The sequence below is a fragment of the Rhinolophus sinicus genome, linkage group LG02, assembly GCF_036562045.2.
Source record: "Rhinolophus sinicus isolate RSC01 linkage group LG02, ASM3656204v1, whole genome shotgun sequence".
Taxonomy (NCBI): domain Eukaryota; kingdom Metazoa; phylum Chordata; class Mammalia; order Chiroptera; family Rhinolophidae; genus Rhinolophus; species Rhinolophus sinicus.
Window position 1 is genome coordinate 149,679,992 of NC_133752.1, and position 14,290 is coordinate 149,694,281.

Consider the following 14,290-nt stretch of genomic DNA (forward strand, 5'->3'; position numbering starts at 1 on the left):
CCTCAGGATGGGACCCTGATGTGGCTGCTGTTTCATGCCAAGAGTTTTCAGTTCCATGAGTTACTGGGGTGGCATCAGTATTTCCAGGAGGAATTTCTTGCCATACTTTGGCATTAGGATTTAAACCAGCTCCTTTAGATGTTACCTGCTAAATAATCAAAGGATCTATTTGTAAATTTTAAAAGGCAGTGCTCTAAAAGTACAAATTTAGATACAAGACTTTTCCATCACTTAAATGTGAAGAAAACCTTCAATATTAAGTAATTTAATAATGATTAAATATTAAATAATATTTTGTTTTAAGCTCAACTTGAAAATATAAGTCTTTTTAAGTAGATGAACTTGAAATGTATAAAATTTAACTACCTACCAATAAAAAACTTCTCTATAAAATACTGTTAATGTAGAAATACTGCTTTTACATCAACCTGCTTGCAAATGTCATAAAACTTATTCAAACTTTCACACATCTTTGACATTAGTGTGTTTGTGTACCTAGAGCAGATTTTTGAATTATCCAGAGTCATTTTCCAAAGTATATACTTTTTATTGCCATCCAAGCTGTGACAGAGATTTGTGAGGATGAATGATTCTATCACTGGAAATTTCTTCCCAAATCAAAAACATCAGTTTGCCTTACATTAGAATGTGCTTTTCCATTTGTCCTGAAATAGTATATCCTTAATGTCCACAACAAGACTATGTAACATACCGTATTACCGTCTAAAGTGACCTTTTGCATATATCATCTAATCACAGACACAGAGGTGAAAAGTAGAAATGGCTCACAGTATGAAGTGTGGGAAGGAGAAGAGTATTCAAAAGATGGAGAGAGAGGAAGAAAGCAGGATACAAAAACATACTTCTCTCACCTCATTCAAGCAAGCAGGGCTTGATCCTTCCAAGTACATTAATGACCCTTCAAAAAGTTTACTCCCTTTCCAGAAAGTTACTTTTAACTGCCGTCTTAGCCATAGGCTTCTCCCCTGGATGGCAGGCACCAGAAGGTGGATGCAAAGGGTAAGGAATTAATTATTCAAGCTTATGACCTGCAAATCCTGGGGATTCAGCTTTCGTGAAAAATAACTGGTACACACTGAGCCACTTACCAGGAGGTAGTTATAAATTCTGCGTACATGGAGGGAGTTCTTACAACTGACACTGGCTCACAGGGTAAAAACAAAAAATCAGCCTTTAAGGTATCACCAACACCCAAATATGGCAAACGAAAGCAGGACTCTGGGAAGGCAGAACTGCAGTCCCCAGAGTTGCGGAGAAGACTCTGGGAGGCCTAACTGTACTTCCTGCAATCATGTCCTATGAAATTCCTCTATAACCTTTTAATCTAAATAAATCATTTTTTACTTGAGTTTCCATACTGTGCAACTACTATGACTAACATGACTTAAATGTATGAACCAATGAAACATTGTTTAATTACACTTTACAGCTTGCCATATATTTTCTGATTGCTCATCAACTGAAATCCAATTTGGGAAAAAGGAGAAAGCTCAGACATAACGTCCTTTTCCATGTCAAGGTTCATTCACATTTTGGGAGCAGGGCTGGGCCTGAAATGGGGTGGTAGTGCTTACTTCAGCAGCACATATGCTGAAATGGTGATGGTAGTGGCAGTAGTTTATCGCTGACACTGTTTAGAACTGGCAGATACAGGATAGTAACAACTATAGCCTTTTAGTCAATTTATTGCTTTTAAATTCTCTACAGACATTTTACTAACAATTGTCACCCCAATAAATTAAAAAAAAAAAAAAATTCTCTACAGACAATACACCTCCTTTCTGCCTTCACCATAGCATACCCTCCCCCCACTTTGCCTTTAGAAGTGAGGCGATTACATGTGATTTGGGAAGTTAGGTACAGCTTAATTTCTGACTGATAGCCAAAAAAACCCTGAAGACATTGTGATAGCCTAGCCTTCTGCCATGTAAACAGCATTTAATTTGATATTAAGTATTTTAATAGAAGAAAATCTATGTACCTACTTATCCTCTCTCTCACTTTCCTTAATTCTGAAAATACCAGTTTTTTTCCTACCCAAGAAAATGGCAAATAATAAAGACTACAACTCTCAAAAAAAATCAAACTTCTGAATCTTGATGAATACAATGAAAAAGTAAAAAACTCAATAAACGAATAAAATCTATGTATGAAAAAGATACAGAGAAGGAACCATATACCTACTAGAAATACCCCTAACTTATAGAATTGTTATGTAGAGTAGTATGTGGCTTTAGTAAAGCAAAATGGGAATTATTTCAAGGTAGTTAATAATTATTACCTAAACATATTATATAATGGTTGAGGCTCTAGAATCCCACTTGAATTCAAAGCCCAGCTCTAACATTAACAATTGTATGACAGTGAGAAAATTTAACTCATCTGAGTGTCATCTGAGTTACAGCTGTACCTCAGCTGTAAACTGAGGTAAGAATTCCTTATTTTAAGAACTAAACTGTATTAATACTTGAAAGGCAATTAACACTCAGTATAAATACCTTGTATCTTTTTTTACAAAGCATGTTGGTTTTGAATAGAAGGTGATTCGACTGCCTCACTACACAAACACTACTGCATTCTATCAAAATAACTGCAAGGTGAAGTTAAAAGTTAAATGTAAACTATTATGTCATAGAAAATTAGCTTTGAAGCAACAGATGCAAATCACAAAAGATAGATGGGTGACTAGAGAATATAAAACTGCAACAAAAAACTAAAAATAAGCCTAGTAAAATTAAATTCTAGGAAAAATACATACATATGTATACAAATATGAAAATAAAATACCATTTTGCATTTATCAAATTAGCAAAGCACTTAAAAATAATTCCTACATTGGCATAAAATTTGCAAACTCATTCTTTACTGGAGATTGTATAAAATAGTGCAACTCATTCCCACATATTAACAATATAAGAGCCAAGAAATGGAATTAACCCAAAGTGAGATGAGGACAAAGGAAATTATGACACTCACTGGTAAAGTACTACACAGCCATGAAAAATTACAAAGATACATTACCGCATTTCATAAAACCTAAAGGGTACTAACATGTCGGAAAAAAAAAATTAAACTATGACACACCAAATATTTTAAGATGTATCCCAATTTTCAGAAGTTACAATGTACATCTTAGGGTTGATGAAATATGAAACACATCAAAATGGAAAATGCTTTCACACAATGTAGTGAAAAAAAACCCATAACCATCATAACAAAAGCAAATGTGTTAAGCAGTTCTCTGAGCTAGGCACTATGCTGAATGCTTCACATTTCTCATCTACTTAAAAAAAAAACCTGTATGTACTAGTATCTCCCTTTTACAGGTTATCCTATGAGAAATAATATAACCAACTAAAGACACGCAGAGTTTAAATATGAAGTCAGTATTAACCATACAATGATCACAACTCATAAATTATTACAACTACAAAAAGTACATAAACATGTGGATACGAGCTAGAAGAGAACATGATATCTGCTACAATAACCAGATCAGAGACTTCTCTCCCTTGTAAAGCATTTCATTAATAAAGTATTCTATTAAAACACTGCTGCAAGTTTTAGTCATAAAAATATGAAACTTGGCCAGCCCGGTGGCTCAGGCAGTTAGAGCTCCGTGTTCCTAACTCCGAAGGCTGCCGGTTCGATCCCCACATGGGCCAGTGGGCTCTCAACCACAAGGTTGCCAGTTCAATTCCTCGAGCACAGCAAGGGATGGTGGGCTGCACCCCCTGCAACTAGCAACAGCAACTGGACCTGGAGCTGAGCTGCGCCCTCCACAACTAAGACTGAAAGGACAACTTGAAGCTGAACGGCGCCCTCCACAACTAAGATTGAAAGGACAACTTGACTTGGAAAAAAGTCCTGGAAGTACACACTTCTCCCCAATAAAATCCTGTTCCCCTTCCCCAATAAAAAACAATATGAAACTTAAAAAAGCATATTACACCTATTAAGAATTTTTCAAATCACAGCATAAATGTGTTTACTATATTAAAATCAAGTATGCTGTGCTTTTTGTGCCTCTGAGTGTCTATAGTATTATTTTAGTTTTATACCAATCACTATTTATTTAAATTTACATAAATGTTGACTATTTCCTATGATCATCATTCTTTCTTGCATTTCAGACCTTTCTTCTGGAATCATTTTCCTTCTTCCCCCAAAACATCACTGATCGATTTTTTTTGTTAAGTAATCTCTCAAATTGTGATTTATCTGAAAATACCTTTATTTTCACCCTCTACCATTGCTGTATACAGAATTCTTGCTAGGCACAGATTCCCTCTCAGCCCATTAACAGACATCCGCACTACCCTCTGGTTTGCAGAAATCAGTCCAGCTGTCTGTCATTCCTAATCTCTCTTTTATCTCTAGTTGCTTAATTTCTGCCAATGGTGTTTTGCAGTCTTATAATCATAAGTCTAAGTGTGAAATTCTTTTTAATTTATCCTACTTGGAATTCACTGAACTCTTTTATCTGATGCATTTTTCATCAATTCTTAATATTCTCAGCCATTATCCCTCAAAATACTGCCTTTCCATCAACTGCTCTATTACTTCCTTCTGGAACCCCAATAAAATATTTTATACCTTCTCGATCCTATGTTCCATATTTTTTTGTACCAATCTCTTCCCCATTTTCAATTTCTTTGCCTTTCTAAGAAATTACATTCTCAGCAATATCTTAAGATCTTTCTTTCAGTTCATCAATTTTCTCTTCAGCTGTTTCTAAGATGTGTTCAACTTGTCCAGGAAGTTTCTAAGTTCTCTTTTTTTATATATTTGGTTTTCTAAAGTTCCTCTTGGTTCTTTTCTCAAACAAATCTAATCAATGTTTTGTTTCTTAATCATCCTTTCAGTATCGTCCTTCCTTTAAGCATATTAAGCATTCTTATAGTCTATATTTGATAATTCCAATTATCTGCAATCTTTGAGGGTTTTGATTGGTTGTTTCTGCTAAACCATGCTCACGAATATTTACATGCTTTATGATTTTACAGTGTAAGCCCATTTTCATTGGAACTTCATTTGTGGGAATTTTAAACATTACGTTTAAACTGTGCTCTTCACAAGAGAATCTGTTTTCCTTATGGTAGATGACCGCGTAGTAGGAAGACTACCAATCTGGTATCACTTTAAATTTTCAAGATGGGTTTTTTGGGGAACAACAGGTAGTGTGAATTTTGCCCTACTCTGGCAACAAAGGATTTGTGATTAGGGAAGACTTCTCCCCATCAACCCAGAGCCAAGGCTAAAAGTGACAAGTTTCCTTTTCTCTGGGAAAGATTTCCCTCCCCCACCCCCAACCAAGTTTACCTTGTGTTCTGTGTCTAAGCATTGTTCATTAAAACCAAAGCTCTGCGCCATTAAGGATCAACAGATGGGCAGGGGTAGCCCTTGGGTTTATCGCCTGCTTATCTCTCTGGATCAGTATTTTGATGTTTTTCCTTTGAAGATTTCATTTGCTTCCTTACCAGCTTAAAGCTCTCCTTTAAAAATGTTTTGAAAATATTTTAACAAACATTTTGTTTTTGTTAAGCCATATTTAGGCCAGGAGCAGAAACCTTATCTTAAAAGCCATCTTGTCTTGATGCTGTCTTGTTTTATCTGCTAGGGGCCTGTGAGCGACCTGGGGCCAAGGTGTGGAGCTGGAGGGCTTGGTCATGCCCTGAAACTGTCTGTCAACGAAAACCCCCTGAAGCATTGAAGGGGGAACAGCCTCGTTCAACCCCTCCTATAAAACTCCATACCCCTCTATGCTCAGGGAGGTTAAGGCTTTTCTAGCCTGACCTCCCGCCACTCAAACACGCCAAATAAATTCTAATAGACCAATTTTGGTCTCCCGCGACTCATTCCTCTGGCCGTGCCTAACAGTTTTCAAGAATATCTAATTCATAATATATCTAAAAAAAGAAATACTAATATTGTCTTAATAAAGCTAAATTGAAGTATAATTTCAACAATTGAGAGGCAACTATGGTATGACAGAAAAAAATATAACTTTATTTTGCTACCCAAGAATTATGGTATTATTGGCCCCCGTTTTCCCATTTTAAAAAACATAATGCCTACTCTACCAAAACTCCTTATAGTTTCAACACACCTTATGCACCTAGCTTCATTTGTTTGGGTCACTACTTCCTCCTTCCCTCTTGCTATTTGTATAGAACCTCCATTTGGTTTCTGTAATAGTTCATTTAAATATGTGTTCTTTACAACTACCGTGTTTCCCTGAAAATAAGACCTGGCCAGACAATCAGCTCTAATGTGTCTTTTGGAGCAAAAATTAATATAAGAAGACTTCTAAATTTTGCTCCAAAAGACGCATTAGAGCTGATTGTCTGGCCAGGTCTTATTTCCAGGGAAACACGGTAGGCTCAAGGAAGACAGACTTTAGGTCTTCCTCTTCTATTTCAGTTATTAAACCAGGCAAGGGTAGATCTTCAACTGTCTATTTGAATAAAATACTATAGGCATATGCGCAAAAAAAGTGAATTAACGTTTAGCAACTGTAATTACCTTTCTAGCATGCCAGACCATCAAACTTGATACACATTTCCTTTTTGTAATGTGATCTGAGTTTAAAATGGAAGGCTTATGTCACAGTGCTTCTTGGCTTTTGGTTTCAGAGCTGCTAAAAAATTTTACAATAACATCAAAACCAATAATAAAATGCCAAACTTTGCAGGGGGTCAGAAGTACCTTTGAAGTAGCATCATTTGAATAATCACATCAAAATCTTAGCTTACAGATGTTAATTCACAATTACCTCATATCATAATTAGCTCAAGGAAGAAACCAACTAGTTTTCTTATAATATCACCAGGTAGCCCTGCTAGGACAGGTACCAGGTACTATTTAAAAATCTCTACAGAGCAATTTTAGAAAGCAAGTCACGTTTATATTTGTCACTATGCAGACATGCGAATAATGTGTACTGTATCAAAAGGATCTTATCAAGGATTTTTATCAGTCAGTATTCAGAATCCACTCTGGCTAAATTAAAGAGAAAGGTAATATATTAAAGGATAGTGTCACTGTCACTAGAAGTGCTGGGGGGGAAAAAGAACAGATGCAAAGATAACATCACCCAAAATAATGTTGCAGAAATGGCTTGATGAGGAAATCACTATCCCTGGCACCACCAAGAACTAACTGCCAAAATTCAATTCCATTCCAACCTTTACCATTGCCAGTACCAAAGCCACTTCTCCATTAGAGAACCTTGCAACTAGTAACTCCACAGCAAACTGACCACCTCTACTGCCACTCCTGCCCGCAAAATTAAGTCTTGACTAGAACCCTTATTTCCTCCCATTGTGAATTTTCAAACAGAAGTCATCTGTGGGTGCGTGACTAGCGGCTCGGAGGTAACATGTTTCATCTACCTAGATAGTACACGACAATCTGGGAATTTGAGTTTTGATTAGTACGTACGCTAGACAGCTCTGGCTCATAATATGGCACTTCTGCAAATGTAGAAATCTGCTCCAAAATTGGGAGGCCCCAAATATGACAAATATTCACTAAAAGAGATTAAGGCCAATATTGAACATACAAAATATATTACGCCATATATACTTAATTTATAAATAAATACCCAAATATTGGGGGATTATGATAAAAGTTACCTTTTATTGATGGGATGTATTATTCCATTAAGCACTTAGTAATCAACAAAATAATTAACTAGATGATTTTTAGCAGCACACTATCCATAAACATGATGTGTCCCTTGCTAGTAGCGCCAATAATCAAAGTGTGTGGTCTATGGCATATAGACAAGCAGCGCCCCTGGGCATGTTTATATTTTCACTAGCCTAGTTAAGAGTAAAAGCCAACATACACTCATATGAAAAGTGTTTCAATGCATGTTGCTCAGTGAAAAGCAAAAAAATCAAGTTGAAAAATAGTTAAGTAATTTGTTTTATCATTTATGTTAACAAACACATAAAATCACCGTACAGATAAATTTATAGGTATGCAAAAGCAGAAAAGGTCTGGCAGGTTCCAAGACCAACTTATTAACAACAGAACTATGAATTACTAAGCTATTTGCCAAGCAGGGGAAAACGCACAAAGGACAAGCAAGAATAGCTAATTACAAAGTATCATTTTTACCTATTGAACTACTTAAAGCCATTTTCACAACTATAAAAAGCAATCAGTTCACCACTGTAATTCACACAACTTTTGTAAGCGTTGGCAATTTTTATCAAAAGCCTTAAAAATATACGTATTTTGGTCTAGAAATTCTACTTGTCAGAAAGTCTGCTCAAACGATACACAAAAATATATAAGAATGTTCACGACACTAATTTTATAATAGTGGAAAATTAGAAACATCCAACTGTTAGAATGTGAATGTTTGCATGTCCCCCAAATTCATGTTGAAATGCTAATACCCATTGGGAGGTGCTTAAGGTATGGGAGTGGAGCACTCACAAATCGGATTGCACTACTGCCCTTCTGAGAGACCCTAGAGCTCCCTAGCGCCTTTCACTAGGTGAGAACAGAGAAAAGGTACCAGCTATGAACCAAAAGTCCTCACCAAACACCAAATCTGCATGCACCATGATCCTGGACTTCCCAGAAATCAATTTCTAATGTTTATAAGCTACCCAGAGTGTGATACTGTTAGAGCAGCCCCAAATGGTCTTCACTAACTGTAGTGCAGCCATTTACAGAATATCCTTAAAACTAGAGTGTATATAAAACTGGTGAAATCTGAAAAAGTTCTGTGGACTGTACCAATATCAATTTGCTGGTCTTTACATCATACGACAGTTATGCAAGGTGTCCATGGGTAAAAAGTACATAGGACCACCCTGTATATTTTGGGAGCCAACTTCCTGAGAAACTACAATTGTTTCAAAATAAAGTTTTTAAATATTATAGAAGACATGGAAATGTTCACAGAAACTTGGGGGGAAAATAAAACAAATTCCTATCCTATTACAAAAATGATTTTTGAAACAATGCACAAACACAGAAAAGACTGGAGAAACTAAAAATCAGTGTTATCACCGATTACTTCTGGGCAGCAGCATTTTTATTTTCATTTTTGTGTTCTTCTGTATTTTTCTACAATTAACATCTATTACTACAATCAGAAAATATATCATGAAACATTTAAGATCCAAATAAAAGACATATCAACTCGTAAAATCACTCTTGGCAAGTGACATAAAACACTATTGTCTTCCAAGAAGAAAGCTCATAGAACCTACCAGCAGATAAGAAAAGCACAAACAAGCAAAAAGAATTCACAGCAAAAGTACCCCAAAAGCTAATAAACATGGAAAAATGTCCAATTACACTAGTCATTGAAGAATCACAAAATAAATTATTTCATTTTAATCTACATAGTGAATTTTCATAAATGAGAATGTCTGATGCTGAAAGAGATACAGTAAATTGGGCAACAGTACAAGCTGTCATTAACACTTTTGGAAAGTAATTTGTCAATATTGACATGAAAAACTTAAAAAAATGTTCACTCTGACCCACTACAGTGAATTTTAGCCTAACGGCTTTATATACAATAAAGAAAAACTGAAAACTAAAAATGTCCATCAAAAAAAAGTTGATGTGTTTTTCTATAACAAATAGTCTTTAAAATGACACAATAATCAATCTGTCAATTTAATTAGAACAGAGGCTTATTTTTTCATTTAAACTCTAGATAACCATGTTTGACTCATCTTTTGTCTAAAGTTTAATAAAGAACTCCATGAAAATCTTTATCTCTTCCACAGAACTAGAAGCCTTTGAAGCTACAGAAAATATCTGTTAAAGAATGAAAACTGTCCAAGTGATTACTGAAACTACCTGCCAACACACACATAGTATGCAAACACTTAGACATTCTCAAAAAAAACCTTCAAATTGTCAGAACCAAGAATTAGGGGAAAATCACCATAAATGTGGTGAAACCATCTCTTTGATCATATACATAACCGTATTTGTTTTATTTACCTATTTACTATCAAAAACAGAAATCTCATGCTACTTAGCCCTAAAAATGCTGAAAAACAGAAACAAAGTGTATAAATTGATTAAACTTATTTGCTTCATGGCAGATCAATCATCCAAGTTTAATTTTGATATCTCCAATATTGAGAGGACCACTAAATTACAAGCACTTAAAAAAGACAGACAGACACAAAACAAACACCTGTCATTTTATCCAGTATAAAACTTCAGGGTCCTAACAAAAGATGCTTAGGAGTATTTCATGGAAAGTAAAAATGAAAATTAAACTGGGAAATTTTCACCCATTCTGACAGAGGATAACAACAAACATTTAGGAAATACTTATTTCATCTCCATAACAACTTCAGTTAAATACCATTATCATCCACATTTTGCAGATAAGGAAAAAGTTACTTTGTCTGAAGGTCATCTGGCTAGTAACACAGAGCCAGGATTTGAGCTTTGGCAGTCTGGAGAACATGCTACAGTGGCTCTTAGCCACTATATCACAGTTGCCTTAGAGAAAAGTTTTAAAACAACTAGTTACATACATTTAAGGAGTATTACAAATCTCCTCACCAAGCCAAATGGTCCCTGGTCCCAGCTCCGCCTAGAGTGGCTAATAATCCAGAAGAAATGGATACAGAAAACAGCCACCAGATAAGAACTATGTAGGGTCCCCAGGGCAGAAGTCAATTCAGCTCTGCAGGGCCAAGGTACAGTTAATTTTCAGTTTAAAAAAAAAAAAAATTCATGGTAGTTTATGTAAAAAAAAAAATGTACCCTCTAGCACAAAGCATTTATCCTAACCTGAATTGTTTCATCTGCAAGCTACCCAATGGCAGTGACCTTGTTCATGGTCACTGCTCTTTAGTCCTTAAACAATGACTAGCATACAGGAGGCCAACAATAAAATCTGTAGAATGAATTAACATATTAACATATGCTATATGAGCATTTCTCAAACTTTACTGTTCATAAGCATCATCTAGGGATCTTGATAAAATGCAGATTCCAATTCAGCATCCAGATACAGGGCCAGAGGGTTTGTATTTTAACAAACCCCTGGATAAAGAAAGTTTGCTGAGCCTGCCTGGTGGCCCAGGTGGTTGGAGCGCCGTGCCCCTAACACCGAGGTCGCCGGTTCGATTCCCACATGGGCCAGTGAGCTGTACCCTCTATAACTAAGATTGTGAACAACAGCTCTCCCTGGAGCTGGGCTGCTGGGCTGCAGTGAGCAGCGGAGGTTGGCATGTGCTGCCGCCGGCTGCTGTGTGCTGCCGCCGGCTGCTGTGTGCTGCCGTGGGCTACCGTGTGTCGCCGTGAGGGGCTGGCAGCCAGCGTGAGTGGCCGGCAGTGAGCTGCTGCATGCTGCAGTGGGCTACCATCAGCATGAGTGGCCGGCAGCCAGCTGCCGTGGGCTACCATGTCCCGCCATGAGTGGCCGGCAGTGAGCTGCTGTGTGCTGCATGGGCTACCGTGCGCTGCCATGAGTGGCCAGCGTGAGTGGCCGGCAGCCATCGTGAGCAGCTGGCAACCAGCGAGTTACTGTGAGCGGCCAACCGACTGGCGACCAGCTGCCTCAGCCGGGAGGAGCACAAAGCTCATAACACCAGCATGGGCCAGGGAGCTGTGTCCTACACAACTAGACTGAGAAACAATGGCTTGAACTGGAGGGCAGGGGAGAAATAGGAGGGGGAAGATAGTTTGCTGCTGATCTGGGGCTCCCACTTTGAATACCTAGCAAGGTAACTGGACCACCCTAGGTCATTTCCCCCAAGCTCTCCAAATTGTCAAGAATCAGAATTCACTTACTCTCCACTGTGGAAGAAAATCTGAAGTTTATTCATCAAAAAAGATATTACTGCTGGTCCTCTAGTTTCAGAGGCAAAGACAAGACATATATCCATTACTTATATCCCCAAATTCCCATTACTACAAGTAGATGGCATCTGACAATTGCTTAAAAAATAAAACAAAACTGAGACCTCTCTTGTTTTTAGTGGCTTAACTTAGGGGGTCATGGATTGCAAAGAAAATATAATCAAAACTCAAGACTTCTCCCTAGAAAGTTCTACATGAGATTCAAGAGCCCCCTTATTAAAGATTAAGAACCCTATTAGTAGATATTTATCATTTAAATAATTTAATTAGTCCTCAAAATACAGAGCCATTTTACTTCAAAATGGTTATCTGATAAAGCAAATGGCTAACTATAAAATGAACGAAAAAACCCCACTAATATCAACATTAAAAAACAAAATAATCCTTTCCAGAAAAGGGCACCTTTTAATTACTAGTGTGTATAGTCAAATCAGCAAACTATGTTACTTTCAAATGAAAATGACCACAAACTGAGATGAGTTATCTTTCATAAGTATATATGAAAGCAGCAGCTCATATACAGTGTTTATGTATCAGATACTATTCTAAGTGCTTTATATTAACTGCAAATTCTCTTAGCAACCATACGAGGTAGATAGTAATATTATCCCCATATGTTAGTAGTATCCTCAATTTACAAATAAGGAAACTGAGAAACAGGTTAAACAACTTGCCCAAGGTCATATGTAATTAGAAAGTGGCCAAGTTCTTAACCACGCTTTTATACAACCTTGTGTATAAATGTCTTATCATTATTACTCAACCACTGCTCTTATTTTTTTTTCCTTCCCCCCAACTCAAAAGGCTAGGATAATCCTATTTTTCTTACTTTGCTCAACTACAAATTTTTGTAAATCCTATAAATTTGCATTTCCCATAGCCAATTCAGCAACAAATATTGTAGTACCAACTTATGTACACTGTGTTGCTTTGTTAACGATATGGAAAAAAACTGCCAATAAATACACAGTGAATCTCTGATCTCTTCTGAAAAATTAAAAATTATCATACAAACTAGGACATTTTTAAGATGAAACAGTGAGACATCTGTTCCAGAAAATAGGTATGCACTGTGACGGTCTAGGACCAAACTACACCTGTTGTGTAGTTTGTGGTGTCTAGTGATATAAAATACTGGCCAATTATGTGCTACAAAAACACTGATTACTCCCGATGTTTCTGTCCTGACACAGAAAATGCTTTTCTCTTCCCTCAATAATCTAGAAACCAAACAACACGTAACTCCTCATCCTTGGAATCTGGCTTTTTGCCAACAGCTCATACCCTACCCCTAGTCATATTTATGTAAAGTATTCCTCTGTCTTTGGTTTAGAGCCCGTCATTTATAAATACTGAAGTATTTCCTGAACCAAAGATTGGTTCAAACGGTCTGACAAGGCAACAGACAAGGGAGGAAATATGAGTAAGTGATATTCAAAAGTCCCTTTTTCTTACATCTACTTATGTTTATACATTAGGAAAAAACATTTTTTTTTCCACAAGAGCAAATATAAACGTCCTATTTGCATTTTATAATTTATATTCCTTTAATTTTTGCATGTAAATGAGTCTGTATTTTAACATTACTGCAATCTTTATCCTCATTTTTAAAGTTTTATTTGTCTAATTGAAACTATACTCTTAAACTTCAAAAAAAAAATTTAATAAGGTAATTACCCTGTTTGGCTTACCTAGAATGAGAGCAAATTAGTAACAAGGCTGGAATTAGAACTCAAAAAGTTACACATCTCTTAAATCAGTGCTATCTCAATTGTTATAGCAATCACCAGAGCTACTATCACGTAGTTTTGATAATTTCCAAAAATATTTAATATATAAAGCACAAATTTCAGTCATTTTTGAAGGCAACTACTTACATACTGGACAAATTACATCACAATAGTTACTGTGACGATCCCGTGATAGTGTCTGTCAAACCCTTGCCCATCTACACTGTTACAAGGCTAAATACATAAACACCACAAACACAACCCAACCCTGTCAAAAGAAATTATGATTTGAAACATTCATGTCTAGTGTTAAGGTTCACTTCCCCCTGAACAAACCCAAATCAATACAATATTAGTTGAGTACCCATATTTCTAGTTACTGGTTTTTCACACACTGTACTTTAATAGAGTACTTTTATATCTTTATGTTCACTTCTGAGCATTTTATTCCACTTTTCACACTTCAAAAATAACTTCTACTTCACTTTCAGCCCATTATATCTAAAAACATTTTATTTGAAAATGTTTTTATTCATTTTTAAATTCTGCATCAAGTTCCAATAATATTCCAAAATCAAATTGCTTAAAAACCACTCAGCTATACTCATTTATAATTCTTCTTGGCAATCATTTCACAATTTGTTTAGACACTTTCTTCTTTTCTAAGTCACTTT

The 14,290-nt window shown here is 36.2% G+C and overlaps 1 protein-coding gene across 4 annotated transcripts in view; it reads right to left on the reverse strand.

The window, feature by feature from the left end:
• Positions 1-14,290, reverse strand: part of LARP4 (La ribonucleoprotein 4) — a 59,602-nt gene that overhangs the window by 40,980 nt on the left and 4,332 nt on the right. For 3 of the 4 annotated variants that reach the window (XM_019724581.2, XM_074325701.1, XM_019724584.2), the window contains exon 2: positions 1-148. In XM_019724581.2, coding sequence (XP_019580140.1) covers positions 1-148 — 148 coding nt within the window. The remainder of the gene's footprint in view (positions 149-14,290) is intronic. The other variant, XM_019724583.2, reaches the window with a different exon arrangement.